The 19,140-nt window shown below is 41.9% G+C and overlaps 1 protein-coding gene across 1 annotated transcript in view; it reads left to right on the top strand.

Annotated features, from left to right (window-relative positions):
- The window catches only part of SHB (SH2 domain containing adaptor protein B), a 68,393-nt gene that overhangs the window by 39,449 nt on the left and 9,804 nt on the right, over positions 1 to 19,140 (top strand). The window contains exons 4-5 of the mRNA XM_009898293.2: positions 5,177 to 5,348; positions 12,252 to 12,371. Coding sequence (XP_009896595.1) covers positions 5,177 to 5,348; positions 12,252 to 12,371 — 292 coding nt within the window. The remainder of the gene's footprint in view (positions 1 to 5,176; positions 5,349 to 12,251; positions 12,372 to 19,140) is intronic.

The raw sequence follows: 19,140 nt of genomic DNA, 5'->3' as shown, positions 1-19,140 counted from the left end.
GCACAGAATAGAGGGGCAAAATCACCTCTCGATCTGCTGGCCACAAATGTTTTGATGCAGTCCTGGATACAGCTGGCATTTGGGTCTGCCAGTGCACACTTCTAACTCATGTCAAGCACCTCATCAACCAGCACCGCCAAGTCCTTCTCCACAGGGCTGCTCTCAATCCACTCAGCCTGCACTTCTGCTTGAGATTGCCCCAACCCAGGTGCAGAATCTAGCACTTGGTCTTGCTGAACTTCATGAGATTGGCATGGGCCCACCTCTCCAGCCTGTCAAGGCCCCTCTGGATGCCATCCCTTCCTTCCAGCACATGGACTGCACCACACAGGTTGGTGTCATCAGCAAATTTTCTGAGGGTGAACTTGATCCCACTGTCCATGTCACCAACAAAGATGTTAAACAGCACTGGTACCCATCCCTGAGGGACTCCACTCATTACAGGTCTCCATTGGACGTTGAGCCATTGACTACAACTCTTTAAGAGCAGCCATCTAGCCAATTCCTTAACCAGAGAGTGATCCATACAGCAAATACATGATCTTCCAATTTAGAGAGCAGAATGTCATGCAGGACAGTGTCAAAGGCTTTGCACAAGACCAGAAAGGTGACATCAGCTGCTCTTCCCTTATCCACCAAACCCAAAGAAGAGCTCCAATGTATAAGTCTGAAACAGTGAAAAGTTTGCATCAGAGAAGTATTTGCTCTCTTTTAAGATTTACGAAGTAACTTCCTGCTATAATGTGTTACATTGTTCTGTATGTAGCTAGCTAATGTAGCTACACCAGGTATGGGCTATTTTTCAGTTCTTAGCTTCTCTGGATTTCTCTGAAGAGCATGAAGTTGGTAACAGAAATTATAGAAATGGGCAAGTCCTATTTTACAGACTTACAACTGCCAACGTATGACTACCTGGATTTCTGGAGACTATGAACTTGAAGGGACAATATGCTAAAACTTCCCCATTCTGAGAAGGTCATCTGAAGGGCCTAACACATGCTGGTCATATAAACTGCAGACACAAAGAGATTTACACAGCAAAATTTTTGACTTGCCAGGTATTAGATCTAGGAAACAAACCAAAATGGCAAGAAAGACAAGAATTTTCATGAAGCCAATTAGTTATGCAAGTGTTTTCCTTAAAACATTTGGTTTTTTCCTATGATTTCAAGGTTTACTGCTGAAGCATGGATAAAATTTGTTTACCTCCAGCCTGTAGTTTGAGATGTGCCAGACTGAGTGTGTGCCAGCTGTTAAGTCTGTTTAGGTTGAGGGGAAGGTCTCTACACTGTGGCTTCTATGCATGCGGCTGAGGCAGGTGTCGTGCTGACACTGCGGAGCCATGCTGTGTATAGACTTCCCCAGGGATATTCTAGTGTTAACTGGAGTGCTGATAGATGGTGTTCCTGTGTAGCAGAGATGGAGTGCAACATTCTGACTGCCTGCAGCTTGAGTTCTTTCACAAATAAATGTTGTTTTGCTTCATTGGAGGCTGTACAGCTGAAGCTGAAATCTGTCTTTTATGGCTTTTATGTGAGACAAGCAGGTCTTATTAGACCTCCTGTGCAGCTGGACAAACTGGTTAGGCCAGAAGAGCTGAGACTGGCATAGTAATGAGCAAAGTAGCTTTCTGGAACATATGTCTGGCTGGAAAAATAGATAGCAATGCTGGAGAGCCCTTCAGGAATGTTGGGCTGACACTGATTCCCATTTGATTGTGTGAGCAGACAGGCCTTTCCAGGCTGTCGTGTGGGGACAGCAAACTGTTGGGTAAAGGAAATATATGTGAAGTCTGTAGAGCCCATCTTAGTAAGTGGCCCTCTCTTATAAAGGTAACATCTGGTAATAGGTTTCAGCACTGAAGATGAACTCCTTGGAGGTGGATCTGTAGGTGCCAGGCTTGGACAACTCTGCTGTCTGCAAATACTGATGCACAGAAAGATGGTGCTTAGGGCCCTGGTGGACTTGAAGCAGGGGAATTCTAGCATGCTACCACTAGAGAGGGTATAACATTGGCTATAGAGCAGAGGAGAAGAGGCCACATGGAGAGCAAGGAAGAATAAGATTCACAATCAGTTCCATAAATGTAATGGCTACTATGTGCCTGGGGTTTGACTGGAAGGGAATGTCAACCAGGACAGACAGCCAAACCTCTTGGTGGGTATTTGGTACCATGCTGACATCATGCTCACTACATAAGGGAAGGACTAGCTGGGACAAAGGTGGGTGGGACTTGGAGTTTGGACTGTGACCTGTGACACTTCTTGTTTCCAATGTTTTCTCTTCCTGCATTTCTGAATTCTGTTGTCTCTTTGCTTCACTTCACTTCACTTCACTTTGCTTGCTCAAAAAAATCTGTTATCTTTTTGCATTGCTACATCAAACTCTTATGTCAGCCCACAGGGTTTTGGGTTTTTTTGCTTCTGATCCTGCTTCCTGTGCCACTAGGGAAGACTCAGCTGCTGGTGAATCTTAATCGTAATGCTATGTAGGCCAAAGTACCATGGGAATGAAAAACTTTGCACTCCCTGCTGCATGGAACCGAGCTGTTGAACCTTCAACCTGCATAGAGTATACTACAACCTTGGCTAAGAATGTGTCTTTGGCATCTGAAAGTCAGTTCTGAGAAATGCATTATATGGGTTAATGCTTGACAGAGTATCATACTTTTCAGCTGAATCTGCCTTGGTATCCTCTTCTGGCTGTTTCTTCCTGCCAATTTAATTCACACACGCACACACACAAAGTCAGGAGTGCAAACACATGTCTGAGCTTTTCAGACAGATAAAACATTAAAAAGCATCTGAAAGTCAACCATCACATTGCAGCAATATTCCTGTTTACAGCCAGACCTGAGTTCATTGTTTGTTTTGTGAACTGAATTTTTTGATGTCTGAAAGATGTTGTTTTGTCAGAAGCTGACATGAACTTCACTAGTTTTCATAAAGTTCCCAAAACACCAAATCCAGGTGTTTGTCTTACAGTTGAAATAATAGTGCTTTTGATATGTCATGTGTAATATTTATCCTTGTTATGCTAATGAGTTTCATTATCCTGTAATGAGTGTCCATTTTAAGAAATAACCATCATATTTCTGCCATGCAATACTTCAGAATATAATTGAATACATCTGTTCATTTTTTTCAGTAATTTGTACCTACTTCTTCAGGGTCAAGGGGAAATTTAGAATTGTCTTAAACCCCATGAGGAGAGCATATAAAAAGAACAAAAAAGCTCCAAAACATTTTATGTGTCTAGCACATCACTATTACAGGATCACAGGATGTTAGGGGCTGGAAGGGACCTCCAAAGACCATCCAGTCCAACCCCCCTGCCAGAGCAGGACCATAGAATCTAGCACAAGTCACACAGGAACACATCCAGATGGGTCTTGAAAGTCTCCAAAGAAGGAGATTCCACAACCTCTCTGGGGAGCCTGTTCCAGTGCTCTGTGGCCCTCACAGTGAAGAAGTTCCTTTTCATGTTGAGGTGGAACCTCCTGTGCTGTAGTTTATATCCACTGCCCCTTGTCTTATCACAGAGTGCAACTGAGCAGAGCCTGTCCCCTCCCTCTTGATGCCCAGCCCTCAGATATTGATAAACATTTATTAAGTCCCCTCTCATTCTTCTCTTCTCCAGACTAAAGAGCCCCAGGTCTCTCAGCCTCTCCTCATGCTCCAGTCCCTTAATCATCCTTGTAGCCCTCCACTGGACTCTCTCCAGCAGATCCCTGTCCCTCTTGAACTGGGGAGCCCAAAACTGGACACAGTATTCCAGGTGGGGTCTCACCAGGGCAGAGTAGAGGGGGAGAAGAACTCCTCTCCATCTGCTGGACACACTCCTCTTAATGCACCCCAGGATACCGTTGGCCTTCTTGGACACAAGGGCTCATTGCTGTCCCATAGATAACTTCTTGTCCACCAGGACTCCCAGGTTCTTCTCTATGGGGCTGCTCTCTAGCTGATCACCTCCTAAACTGTACTGGTGCAGTTTATTACTCTGCACTTACCCTTGTTGAATCTCATTAGGTTCTTCTTTGCCCAGATCTCCAGTCTGTCTAAGTCTCTATTCTGTATTTATTCTATTTTTTTCAACATTACAGCTGTCTTCTGTTATACAGTGTTGCTTTAAAGCAGTAAGTACTACCTGTCACATGCTTGTCTGTGTGTTACAGTAAGTTGAAGTCTAAATCCATGAGATCTGCAACATGCTCTTGTAGGGAGCCACTTTAATTGTCCTTGTAACATTTTCTCTGATACTGCGTGTGGAACTCAGAGGAGCTCTTTGTGATGTGTATGTACGCATTGTAACCTTTGCCTCCTCATACAGTGAAGTTTTTCTGTCTTGTCCCCACTAAATGACCTTAAGACAATAATCCATCTGCAGCTTAAGTGTTAATTTTTATGAAGAAAGAAGCTAGAGAAGGCAGTGATTGTGGAGGTAGTTCCTTGTACTGCTTATGCCAGTATTCTATCCTTTATTTTATTTTTTAAATTAAAAATATGTAGAACCTGTAAGTTTAATAAGTTTAAGTGTAATAAGCATAGAATGATTATGTTGACATTAGTATGTGCTTTGCTTCTGATGTTGCAGTGCTGTAATGAATTTATCTACAGGTTTGCAAAATAAGCTGTATTGCTTTTATTGGAATAGTACAGTTTTTGAGAAAAACTAATGAATGCCATTTTACTTTTTCATCACTTTGTAGGCAGCTTTGTATAACTGGGTATACTTTAAATTCATCACTGCTTTCCAGTTTTTCTGAGGTGGATTTGCACCCAGATCACTGTTAGGATGATTCCACATAAACTCAGTCAAGCCAGATTCTTGTTGCCGCTTGTTTTTGTAATGAAGGATGACTTAAAGCCTGTCTCTGTTAATGTTACTTGTTAACAGGATCACCTGTTGGCAAGGAAAGTATCAAATGTTAGAATAAGCACTAGGTATTGTAACAAGATTTGGAAGATGGATTTTTTTAGTGGAAAAGCAGTAAGTACTTTGCTTAGTTAGAAACACCTTTAAATGATACTTAAGACTTTGTAGATAAATCACTACATCCTAATGCTGGTGGGTGCATGTTTATTCTCTCTGGAAAGTGTGAGACCTCTCTAAGAGCTACAACTATGTTGGTCCTTGTTAACTTTGCCTGGAGAGGTAATTATTGTGTATCTTGCAGCACAATTTAATGGAAGTGAGAAACGGCAAGCATCTCCTTCTCCCTCAAATGACCAGCGCAGGCAGTTAAGAGCACCTGGAGGAGGATTTAAACCCGTCAAATATGGCAGTCCAGAGTTTTGTGAGATCGTGGGAGAGAGAATAGATCCAACTATTCAACTGGAAAAGCAGATGTAAGTAAGCACAGTAATTGCTCTTTAGCTCTTTGCCTCCCCACTTACAGGAGCAGCTCTAAGTCTCAGGTCCTGCTGTGCAGCTCCCTCTCCTGAGTATCCACCTATTCTCTGTGTTAGTGCTCACCAAAACCCCTCTATTCTTATTAATCCTGCAAAATGTAAGTAACTTTTGTGGGATATAAAATGTTGCTAAACAGGAAACTCATCTCAGGAATACTGGATTTTGTAAGCTAGGTGTGTGCAGTTATTTTATTTTCAACCATGTTCATTATATTGCATTAGGAAAATCAGATGTATGTTACATATATATAAATTGTGCTTTAAAGCTCCACAAATTCCATATCTTCATGGGTGCAGAGTGTTTCTACTATCTCAGACATGGCCTGCATGTGGCAGTAATACTGCTTTGGTAACAGAGAGCTTGCAGTAAAGAGACTGTTATTTCTACTTTGGTGGTACCAAATTTGAGGGTAGTACTTAGAGGAGTTTTTCTCATCTCCAGATTCAAGTTCAAATGCCCACCAAAGCCACTGTATCACTCCCCTGTTTAGATGGACAGGGAGAAGGGAAGATATAACAAAACCCAGTAGTAAGATAGAAGCAATTTAGTAACAATGATAAGCACAAGCAAAGGCCATGTGCAGAAAGCAAAAGTGAAGAGAGATGTTATTCTCTGCTTCCCGTCACCAGACGGTGGTCAGTCTCAGGAAGCAGGGCTCTGCGTGTAACAGCTGCTCTGAAGGACAGATGCCATGGACAGATATCCCCACACTTCCTCCTTTCACTTCATTCTTATGTCTGAGCTGATGTCACATGGCATGGAATACCCCTTTGGCCATCTTGGGTCAGCTGGCTTGGCTGTCCTCTCCCAGGATCTTGCCCATCCCTCAGCATACTCATGTGGGGAGGAAGTGTTGGTGAAGCACAGTCTGAATGCTTGCTCAGCAGTAGCAAAAACACTGGTGTGTTATCAGTTGCAGTACTGGAAACTACAGCACTAGAAAGATGCTTTGAGGAGAATTAACACCAGATCAGCCAAAACAAGTACAATCTCCATGCCTTATTCCATACCATTTGTATCATGCTCAGGTTCCACACAGTTCAATATATTTTACCATCTCATTTGATTGTCATACTTAAATCCCTTGTTTACACTTAGGACTTAAACTGCATACTTAAACCATCTCAATACCCAACACACAGAGATTTATACATTTTGATAAGTATCCCAGTCCTTTAATAGAAAGACGTTCTTCCACGCCTTCAGATGTTACTTGGGATTGTTAAGGACAGGGGAAGCAGGACATCCTACTGCTTGGTACCAGCACCAGCTTGGTTTTGGCCACTGTGTTGCTCTTGCTTCTTGCAAAACTCCACCAGTCTGGTTGCTTCTTACTGCATCACAAGGCCTAGGAAAGATTGTGTCTCCTTGTTAGATGGTGGAGACATGGTTGCTGTCTGGGTGACCACATCCATAGGTACATGACAGCATCCATCCTGCCATTTTGTTCCTAGGAACTGAATTTCCTGTGCAGGTCCTTTGACCTTGCTTTTCCTCATGGCAAACCTATCTTTCAGAAGAATCTGAATGATTTTTTTCTTCCCTTCTCAACCACTTCTTCCACCTTGTCACCCCACACAATGATATTACAGTATAACTAAGGTTGGAAGAGACCCCAAGGATCATCGAGTCCAACCTGTCTCCACAGACCTCATGACTAGACCATGGCACCAAGTGCCACGTCCAATCTCCTCTTAAACACCTCCAGGAACAGTGACTCCACCACCTCCCTGGGCAGCCCATTCCAATGATTAATGACTCCCTCAGTGAAGAACTTTCTCCTTACTTTGAGTCTAAACCTCCCCTGGCGCAGCTTGAGACTGTGTCCCCTTGTTCTGGTGCTGGTTGCCTGGGAGAAGAGACCAACCCCTTCCTGGCTACAACCACCTTTCAGGTAGTTGTAGAGGGCAATGAGGTCACCCCGAGCCTCCTCTTCTCCAGGCTAAACAATCCCAGCTCCCTCAGCCTCCCCTCATAGGGCTTGTGCTCAAGGCCTCTCACCAGCCTTGTTGCCCTTCTCTGGACACGTTCAAGTGTCTCGATGTCCTTCTTAAACTGAGGGGCCCAGAACTGGACGCAGTACTCAAGGTGTGGCCTAACCAATGCAGAGTACAAGGGCACAATGAGCTCCCTGCTCCTGCTGGCCACACTATTCCTAATACAGGCCAGGATGCTATTTGCCTTCTTGGCCACCTGGGCACACTGCTGGCTCATGTTTAGGTGGCTGTCAATCAGTACCCCCAGGTCCCTCTCTGTTTGGCAGCTCTTCAGCCACTCTGACCCCAGCCTGTAGCTCTGCATGGGATTGCTGTGGCCAAAGTGCAGCACCTGGCACTTGGACTTGTTAAATGTCATCCCATTGGACTCTGCCCATCTGTCCAATCAGTCAAGGTCCCTCTGCACTACAGTACTTATTGAAGTACTGTAGATGTTCAGGTGTATCACCCAATATATATTTGCTTTAGTAAGGCTTTTTACACTGTTTGCCACAATATTATTTGCCACAGAAACTGACTGCTTGTGGTGGCTTTAGGCTATGCCTTTAAAATTTAGTTTCAGATTTTGAGCAGAAAATTATAAGTAAATCACTATTGGTTGTGAAAAGGAAAACAAAAGATTATTCTAAACAAGTTCATTGGGTACCTATTTAGAATAAGACAAGCTGTACCATAACAATTCTCCCTTTTTCTCTTTTCTGATCTCTGGCTGGTTTTGCTTCACTCAGGAGAGATAACGTGCTTTTGGCTGGCCTTGGCTAAGTCTAACTTCTCTGCTCCTTTCCCTTGTCCCTTTTGTACAGGGGAGGAAGGGGGAGGCAGGGAGGGAGAAGCTAGTAGCTTCCTCTGGTCCTTGGCCAGGGGGGTTCTTGTGCTGTTTATTAATTGTAAATACTTGTATAATATTGTAAATACTGTATATTTTGTACACATTCATTGCATTCCATTGTAGAGTGTAGATTTTGCTTGTAAATACAGCTTTCATTTGCTTCTGAGTTGGTCTGCAAAGTTAATGTTGGGAGAACTTCAACTCACCACATGACTTGGATGGGCATATGTCTTCTTGAATTAAAAAAAGTGGATAGATCACCAGGTCCAAAGAGTTGTGGTGAATGGAGGGTTGATCTTCTTGAGGGTAGGAAGGCTTTATGGAGAGATCTGGATAGACTGGATTAATGAGGCAAAGCCTGCAGTATGACATTCAGTAAGGCCAAATGTCAGGTCCTGCACTTTGAGCACAAGACATGAAATGGTATAGGCATGGAGAAGTGTGGATGGAAAACTGCCCAGTGGAAAAAGACCTGGGAATGTTGATTGGCACCTGACTGAATGAGCCAGCAGTGTGTTCATTTGGTCAGGAAGACCAATGGCATCCTGTGCAGGCCTGTATCAGAAACAGCGTGGCCTGCAGGACCAGAGAAATTACCATCCTCCAGCATTCAGCACAAGTGAGACTTAACCTTGAATATTAGGTTCAGTTTTGGGTCCCTCACTAGTGTCTTACAGAAAGACATCAAGGTGCTGGAGTGAGTCCAGAAAAGGGCAGTAAATCTGGAAAAGTCTCTAGAAGACAAGTCCTGTGAAGAGCAGCTGAGAGACCTGCTTGGTCCAGAAATAAAGGAGGCTGAGGGAAGATCTCATTGCTCTCAACAATTATGTGAAAGGAGATTGCAGTGAGATGGGTGTCAGTATCTTCTCTCAAGTTACAAGCAATAGGACAAGAGGAAATTGCTGGAAGTTTTGCCAGGGTAAGATATTAGGAAACATTTCTTCACAAGAAAGGATAGTAAGATACCTGAACATGCTGTCCAGGGAAGTGGTGGAGTTACCCCTGAAGATATTTAAGACATATAGATGTTTTGGCAAGGACATGGTTTCATGGTGACCTGGCAATTCAGGGTTAATGGTTGAACATGATTGTCTTAAAGTTCTCTTCCAAACAACTCCATGATTCTATGAAACTAAGCATGGAAGTTGACAAGCAGGATAGGTAGGTTAGGAGGCTTCCCAAACAAGAGAAACACCATATTTATCAAGAAAATACTTTTATTTGCTTGTGATTAAGGAATCTGTAACTCTGAACTTCAAAACTTCGGGAAATTGAATGAATGTATTCAATTTCCTCAATAACAATGGAAAGAAGATAATGCATTCTGCAGTTTCATTGTCTTAATGAAAGTGAAACTATTCCAGTCTTATATACAAATTCTGGTGACTTCCTGGTTTGCTCTGATCAATTAAGAAAACAGAGTAATGTGCATTTTATGAGCTGTAATAAGTGATTGTACTTACTGTATAATTGATGCAGCTGTCCTGTCTTTATTGGAACTGTGGCCACTTAGTGGTGGAAACCCAACTATTGAAAAGTAAGAGACATCAGGAAGAACTGAGAACCTTTCAGTCCTGGACTACACCCTGATAAAGGCCAAAGTGTTTGATTATATGTGAATTTTGCTTTCAGGGTGTTTTGTGCACTTATGTGTCCATCTTATTGTGGCCTTCCAGTATCTTAGAGGGGCCTACAAGAAAGCTGATGAGGGACTTTTTAGGGTGTCAGGTAGTGCTAGGACTAGGGGGAATGGAACAAAACTAGAAATGAGTAGATTCAGATTGGATGTTAGGAAGAAATTCTTCACCGTGAGGGGGGTGAGACACTGGAAGAGTTTGCCCAGGGAGGTAGTGGAAGCCCTATTCCTGGAGGTTTTTAAGGCCAGGCTGGACGTGGCTCTGAGCAACCTATCTAGTGTGAGGTGTCCCTGCCATGGTAGGGGGGTGGCACTAGATGATTCTTGAGGTCCCTTCTAACCCTAACAATTCTACGTTTTTCAGGGTAACTTAGAAGGCATGCATGTCTTCAGATTTTTGTGTCCAACAAATAGGTATCTTTCACAAGTTGTCATTTTAGTGTATAGTGATCACATAACTGACTTATGTCGCACATAATCCTCAACTTTTCTGCACAAATGCATATATGTTGACATTTATAAAATAGACACACCCAGGGCAAAAAGACCCAACACAGCCAAAACAGCAAATTAACCTCTAATTTTAAGATGACTCTAGCACTATGCTTATCTTGCTAGCTAGCTTGAACAGGAGCAATATGAATGTCCCATTTACATGCACATATGACTGACAAGCAATGACACTTCTGTATACTGCTATTTACTGTCAGCTGTATCCAAAACAGCTTCTAGGCATCAATTCTGAATCAGATATTGCCCTATTAGTTTTCATACTTTACTGGTTTTCTTCCAACTGTTTTGAAAGAATATTTTGCTTCCTGGAACCCACCCTGCATTATTTTTTCATAAACCTCTCTGCTACCTGGGGAGCACCATATCTGAAGAATACCTTAAATACATCCCTCTGAATAATGGAGTCCAGTGTATCTCCCTGGTTTTGACTAGCTCATATTTTATTTTTATTTAATGTGGCCCTTGGGGAGGCAAGAAGGAAGAGAAATATTTCTAGCTAATAGAAATAATTTTTAGACTCTCTCAAATCCATTTTCTGATTTACAGTCATTGCTGCTTTTCTTTTTAAACAGAACCTAGTCTTTAAATTGTTTGTTTAGCTTTATACTGCTGAAGGATATTTCTTATGGGAGATGAAAGCATTCCCATCTGTCTATTTTATTTGTGAAATGATGGAGCTGTCAGTGCTTCTCCTTTCTAGTATCTCTCGGATATACAAAACTATAATCCTCTTTTTGGCTTTCTCTAATGCAGAGTTTGTTGTAACCAGGATTTTTGATTTGAGCATTGATTATTAGCATTTCATCAGATTTGGCAATGGAACTGACATAAGAACAGGGTAGTTAAGAGTATAATTTCTGCTAAATGGATGTCTGATCTTTATTCACTTGCCTTATAGCCGAAACATCTTCCTTAGAATAATCTCAGCAGAGAAATAAAATGAGAACATATGGAAGAAACTTTTTTTGCACAAGGCCAGTGTCAATTCCTGGTAATAACAGACAGAGACCACTTCTGATGTATGCGTTATCCTACTTAGGCATGATAGTGTCACATTGGGCTTCAAAGTACACTGGGCCATTGCAGGAAGGGAAAGATCTTCCTTAGAGATGTGGTGGATCCAGTGCAGGACCAGGGCCATTAAACTGCTCAGGAAACTTGGGAGAAAGGTCAAAGTTTTTACTACTGATTGTGAGACTGTAATTGCAGATACAGCAGCATGTACTGAGAAGGTTCTTTGTTTGCAGTGGTCAGTTTAATGAAAGACCAATGTCTCCACATTTATTTCATCCCTAAATTGATCACATCTGTTCATCAGGTACTATCAGAGATTTACTTAAAGTGCTCTGAGTTGTTGCAGCTCTGTTTAAAACATACGTATTTGGTATAGATTTTTGCAGTATCACTTTTCTCCTTTCTCAAAGACATATTTTAGCAAATGTTTTCCACTATCAGCCACTCATGCTATTCAGATGTTACTTTCTTTTTGTTTGTTTTTGTGTTTTTTTTTTCCTTCTGCATATTAGTTGAAATACTGTTACAGGCATTAAATAGACTGTTTATACTGGGGATCTAGTGCTTGTAAGATAGGGATTATAATGTGTTGCTCTAAGTGGGAATTTTTTACATAAATATGCACACCAGTCTTGTTGCATGATCTCTTTTCCTTCAGCTGACAGGAGCTACAGTTCTCCACAAGCTGTAAAGTTAACTTCAGATCATCCAACCAATGTGCTTTTTACCCATAATGTGTTAGATCATGAAGATATTAATCTGTTATCAACCATTACTCATGCATTAAAGAAATGAAATAGTGAAGGGAGTTGGAGTATGTGTGTGTATTAATCTTTTGCTTTTTTCCTAGATGGTACCATGGAGCAATTAGTCGAACAGATGCAGAAAACCTATTACGCCTATGTAAAGAGTGTAGCTACCTTGTGCGAAACAGTCAAACAAGCAAGCATGATTATTCTCTTTCATTGAAGTAAGTACGTGTTAGTAAAACACAATAAATGTAATTCTTAAGCCGTATTTTCTCTGGTGCAAGAAAAAATGTTGCTATGCTGTTTCAGCTCAGAAGGGCACCCAGAGAGACTGAGGGTGTGACTGGATTAGTACCTTGCAGTTTGAGAATGTGAAAAGATTTTTAGTCTTCATTTGTTGCCCATTTAACTAAATAAACTTGAATTTTTTTTAATCTGCTTCTGATTTGAAATGTCCCTGCTGCTTCAACTTCAGGCAGAATGCGCAAATGTATTGTTTGGGGATTTTATTCCTTTGACTTCCCACACTGAAGAAAGGTTTCATGTGGGTTACTGTATTAGAACTCTACAGTTTTGGTACAGTTCTGGAAAGTAAAAAGTCCAGAATCACAAATGAAAGATCTACAGAGTTAGGAAATAAAAGTTGTTCCAGTCTTAGTGCTACTTTGAACTTGCCTTAGGCTGATTGGGGCGTGCTACAGGTATTGGCTTCAACATATCATAGATCGGAATTATAGAATGAATGGAGTTAGAAGGGACCTGTCGAGATCAATTAGTCCAGCACTCCTGCCATGGACAGGGACAGAAGCTTGCTTTCACTTCCAGTAGAGTAAAGGTTTTCAGGTTTTCCCTGAAGGAGAACAAGAATACCCTTGACCTTGGCATAGGCTGTGCAAGTGCAAAGAGAGAATTGTTTCTTTTCTTTCTTTCTTACGGGATAAAGTCTGATGAGGAACCAGCTCCTCCAAGAAGGTCTGGTACACAGGTCTGCTTAGATTTTTCACTAGCATTATTCATGGCATTTGGCTTTTACCTGATTTCCTAATAGGTCTGTTCTGGAGACATACTTTACTCCTGGGATGGCTGTGATACTTGATGATAACAACATAACACTTTCATTGACAGCACCAAACCTGAACCTTTTTACAGTTCATTACAAATAAAGGGCCACAGCTACTCTACCATGGTTTAGTCTTGTTCTTCTAAGCAGTAAATTTTGGACTGACTTTTTAATCCCCATTTTCCATTGAATAGAAGTTTTATCTGTTAACCTACATTTAAGTTTCTTTTCTAGAGCTTTACTAAAAAATAATTGTGGACTAGTTTTTAAATGTTGATTGTTTTGGTATTATTGTTGAGATATCTCTGTAATACGGAGGTCCGCCTTGAACTGGAAAATAGTTGTTTTGTAAGTGCAGTTCAGCTGCTGTTGTCCATTTTGTCTTTTGATCTGTTTATAGTAGTCCTCTAGGTATTTTCAGTCACTGAAGTGCTAACAGCACATGCTTCAGTTACATGTATATTTAAATTTTCCCTTATATTCTTCTAAGTCTTGGAATATGACGTTTGTTTTTAAGTATTTCACTTGATTCTTACATCAGCACACTGATTTCTGTTATTCAACCAGAGCGTAACTTCAAGAAGAAAGGTGACAAAGGTGTTCAAGAGCGGATTGGACATGGCACTTGGTGCCATGGTTTAGTGGTCATGAGGTCTTGGGTGACAGGTTGGACTTGATGATCTTTGAGGTCTCTTCCAACCTTATTGATTCTATGATTAATTTATATTTTGTAATTTTGGGCATATGAATATAAGCCCTTAATGTCCTCTTGCATGTTGTAGTGCATTTGCATGTTGTACTCCAAAGTTATCTAAATCAACTTTGTTGGTGGTGCTTATTTTAAGTCTCCCCATAACTCTTCAGCTCTTCTGCCATACATTTGTCAAAACTAGTGTTGACTCTGGCCTCTTGATGCAATCTGGATAGCCGCTCACTATGATGATCATTCTTCCGTGGCCCCTCCAAAGCTCACATGATTTTCTTAAGCCTGTGGTGTTGCTGTTACAATTTATGACCTCTCCATTAGCCAGTGATCAATTTAATTTTTTTGTCAAGGAGCTCTCCTGACATCCTTCAAATTCACTCAGTGTTTTCTCTGTATCTAGTTGTATCTAGCTGAATAAATGAAGTATCTAGCTGAAAAAAGGATCATGTCATTTAACCACACTTAAGTTATCACAGAAACCTGTTTCCTTTCCTAGAAACCTACTTCTATTTAGTTGCCATCTCATCGACCATTACTATCTGCAAGCTACTCATGAAGTTATGTTTGGTGCTGTTGTTCACATCTGACTTTTAATAACTGACATAAGGCTCTTTTCTCCTTCTTCCCCTATTTAGGATATTGAATTTATTGTTGTTTTCTAATCAAAGAATGGTTGAAGCATTACCTCACTATCAGACTGGTTTCTGACTAATTTTAACTGTGGGAAACTAGCCCTTTGAAGTGCTGAACACATGGTATTATTTTGTGTTCTGATTTCCTTGTCTAGAAACATCTGATCAGTCTGTGATGAGGTTATTTTGTACCTATGCATGCTTGAGGTCAGCCAGAAATTCTGTAATTCACTTCATTGCCATGCAATCTTATATTGTCATTGCTATTTGACTTGGAGGACATCCCGATTCCTACATCTTTTATTGAAATGTGTGCCAGAACCTTACACTAGTAATGGATGGCAGTTGTAAGAACACCTACATGAAACTGGTGAAACCATGCTTTATTTACCCTTAATGACTCAGAAAAAGGAACATTCACCAGAAAAAAACCAACACAAGATCAAATGGATCCTGTGTTTTCTCCATACTAGGCAGAAAGCTGTAGCTTAAAGGAGGTATTTGAGGTCTTCTGGAGGTTTGAAATACCTACAAAAAGATGCAGGCTTTTGAAGGTTGTTATTGATTATGTATATTTAAATAATGTTTGAAACAAACCCTTGCAGCATCAAACATTTTACTGGTGCATTTATGATCATAGAATCACTAAAGCTGGAAAAGGTCTCTGAGATCAAGTCCAACTGTCAATGCAACACCACCATGCCCATTAAACCATGTCCTGAGATGCCATATCTCCATGCTTTTTCAAGCAATTCCAGGATGGCAACTCTACCACTTCCCTTAGCAGCCTCACCGGTGAGGAACATGATCAAGGGCACAACAACCCTATTCCTGCTAGCCACACTATTCCTTATACAGGCCAGGATGCTTTGCCTTCTTGGCCACCGGAACACATTTCTGGACAACATTCAGCTGCCTGTGAATCAATACCCCCAGTTCTTGCTCTGGCAGGCAGCTTTCCACCCACTCTGCCCCAAGCCTGTAGTGTTGCATGGCATCGGTGTGACCCAAGTGTAGGACCCAGCACTTAGCCTTGTTGAACACCATACAGTTGACCCAGTTTGTCCAGATCCCTCAGTAGAACCTTCCTACCTTCAAGAAGATCAATAGTCTTACCCAGTTTGGTGTCATCCGCAAACTTATTTGAGGGTGCACTCCATCACCCTATCCACATAATTGATAAAGATATTAAAGGAGGCTGGCCCCAAAACAGCCCTGGGGAGTACCACTTGTGATTGACTGCCAACTGGATGTAACTCCATTCACCACTACTCCCTGGGCTCAGCCATCCAGCTACTGACCCAGCAGAGAGTACACCTGTCTAAGCCATGATCACCAGCTTGTCTAGGAGAATGCTGTGGGATACAGTGTCAAAGACTGTACTAAAGTCCAGACAGAAAATATTCACAGTCTTTTCTCTCCTTCACTAGGTGGGTCACCTGGTCATAGAAGGAGATCAGGTTGGTCAAGCAGGACGTGCCTTTTGTGAGCTCATGCTGGATAGGACTTAGCCTCTAATTTTACTGCACATGCTGTGTGAGTGCACTCAAGATCAATCGTTCCATATTCTTCCCTGGTATTGAGATTGAGCTGAGAGGCCTGTAGTTCCCTGGATCCTCCTTCTGGCTCTTCTTGTACATGGGTATCACACTGGCAGACCTGCAGTCATCTGGGTCCTCTCCTGTTGACCAGGACTGCTGATAAATTATGCTGCCAGTATACAGCATGCACAGGGCAACCAGATTGGGCCCAATCAACACAGGTTCATGAAGGGCAGGTCCTGCTTAACAAAGCTGATCTCCTTCTACAACAAGGTGGTCTGCTTAGTGGATGAAGAAAAGTTGTAGATGTTGTTTATTGGGACTGACACCTTTTCTCACATCATCCTCCTGGACAAACTGGCTGCTCAGGGCTTGATTTGGTGGGTGACTTGCTGGGTTAAATACTTGCTGTAACTGAAGTTAAATCCAGTTAGGAGCCAGTAGTAAGTGGCTCCTTAAGATCTTTAATATCTTTATCAGTGATCTGAGTGAGCAGATTGCTGCTAAGTCCATATGCCTAAGAGGTACTTAGCACAGCCAATAAGGCTCCTTGTGGCCTATGGCTATCCTCTTAGTTTAACGCAGCAGTCTGTGTATATTTGGACACTTCCCTTACACCACCATCTCATAATTTAATCCCACCTTTATCAGTGTGTTGAGTCAAAAACTACATATGACTTAACAGCAGGCAGGATGTGACTGAGCTCTGACTATGTGAGATGAATGTCAGAGTCATCTCAACAATGCTTCAAGGTTCCCTGTAGGACACTAAAGGTGTCTTGATGAAGTACTGTGCAGCCTGATACACTCCAAATGATACTAGGCCCAAGTGTGTCTATCCTTAGGTTCTCCACAATACTTAGCCAGAGACCACAATGTGCCCCGTAGTCTGTAGAGGTACAAAAGAAGCAGGGGCTTTTACTCACTGATGGAATGGAAAGCCTACTATCCTTAGCTATTTCTGTTGTCCCAAATCTGCATTCTTTACCCTCATGGTTCCCATTTCATGTTTGTCCCCTTCTCTGATCCACCTCCCAGTCCTCATGTTCTTTATCTGCCTAGTATTATACAGTTGTACAGCATCTGTACACCTTCTAGTTCATTCTCTCCACAACATATAATCCCTTGTCTTTTATTTTTTTCTTCAATACATGACATTAACATATCCCCTCCTATCTTACACTTTTTTCTGAATACCTGAATGCCTATATAGAATCATAAAAACATCAACACAGAGAACTTCATCACCTTTCCCAAGCTGGCAGCAAAACAACATTGATTACAATATAGCATTAAATTATAAAGTTCCCTTTTCTGGCCAGTGCCAGCCATTGTCTAGTTTATAATTCAGCACCATTTGTTACACTATCTCTTCACTTTAATAATCAGACGTACTGCAATTTTTTCAAGATGCATCTTAATGGGGACAAGGGAAAATCTCATTGGAAGTGGTCATTCCCCTATCATTACCATTGGAGAATCTCTTTTCCATGAGAGAATCTCTTTTCCTTTGGTTTTACACACTTTGCTTCAACTCCATGTTGGCAAAGGTGAAAGACCTCTACTTTTTTTCATATGTCTACTGGTTTCGTACACTCATCTCCAACACCCTGCCACCCTTCTTTCAGCCACGTCTCTATGTGTTAGAAATATTCCTTATGCAACAAAAGAATAAGTTGACTACTCACCAACAGAAGATTCCCTATTTTCCTGTACAAATATCTTTTTTATGCATTACACCTTTGAGTTGCTTTGTGCCCAACATCACACAGGAGCCAAAGGAGTCCCAAATCAATAGATGGGTGTGCACTGAAGCTTTACTTCATCTGTTTCTTCTTTATCAGGAATGGCAAGATTATCCAGGCACAGCTCTGTGGCTGTCCCATCTGGGTTGCTAAAATGTTGTACCAAATCTGAGTTCTTTACCAAGTGTGCAGCAACCAACCAACATACAGTGTCAAGATATTTATTTTATTCCAATTCTGCACAAAAAGGGATGCTAGTTTCAGCACACCAGCTGAAACTCATAGCAGATATTTATGCAGTAAAATGTATTAGCTATGCCTAATGTCAGCTCCCAGAAACTAGCTATTTATTAGTTTCTTTCGTACTACATCTTAAAGGTATAGCTCCCTGCAAATTCACTACACAGAGAGTAAGTGGCTTATTTGGGTTAGGCAGCTTCTCTAGCTTGGAGGTGTAGCTTTTCACATTTTAGTGAGACCATTCAATCTCAGGGCACCATTTTGGAGGACTTGGCTGACTTTTCAAAACAATACTAATCTTCAAGGATATATGTCCTTAAAATGCTGTTCCAGAGTGAAATATCTGTTGTTCTAGGCCCAGGTGTCTCTGTGCACATAGAGTAGAGTAGAGTAGAGTAGAGTAGAGTAGAGTAGAATAGAATAGAATAGACCAGGTTGGAAGAGACCTTCAAGATCATTGCATCCAACCTATCAACCAATCCAACCCACCCAATCAACTAAACCATGGCACCAAGCACCCCATCAAGTCTCCTCCTGAACACCTCCAATGATGGTGACTCTACCACCTCCCTGGGCAACCCATTCCAATGGGCAATCACTCCCTCTGTATAGAACTTCTTCCTAACATCCAACCTAAACCTCCGGCCGTCTGCCCCGGCGGCTCATCTTCTGGCACATTAGCACAGCCTGTTCCTGCGCCTTCAAGAGTTCTTCCTTGAAGCAGGTCCAGCTCTCCTGGACCCCTTTGTTTTTAAGGGCTGTTTCCCAAGGAACCTTCTGAGTTAGTTCCTTGAGTAACCTGAAGTCTGCCCTCTGGAAGTCCAGAGTGGAGGTCTTCTTGCTGCCCCTCTTAGTTTGACCTAATACTGAAAATTCAATTATCTCGTGGTCGCTGGCCCCTAAACAGCCTCCGACCACCACATCACCCACCAGCCCTTCCCTGTTGGTGAAGAGGAGGTCAAGCATAGCCTTACCCCTGGGTAGGCTCACTCAGCACCTGGGATAAGAAGCTGTCCTCCGTGCACTCTAAGAACCTCCTAGACTGCCTCCTCTCTGCTGTGTTGAG

Source organism: Dryobates pubescens, chromosome Z (assembly GCF_014839835.1).
Source record: "Dryobates pubescens isolate bDryPub1 chromosome Z, bDryPub1.pri, whole genome shotgun sequence".
NCBI lineage: Eukaryota > Metazoa > Chordata > Aves > Piciformes > Picidae > Dryobates > Dryobates pubescens.
This window is presented reverse-complemented; position numbering and strand designations above follow the sequence as displayed.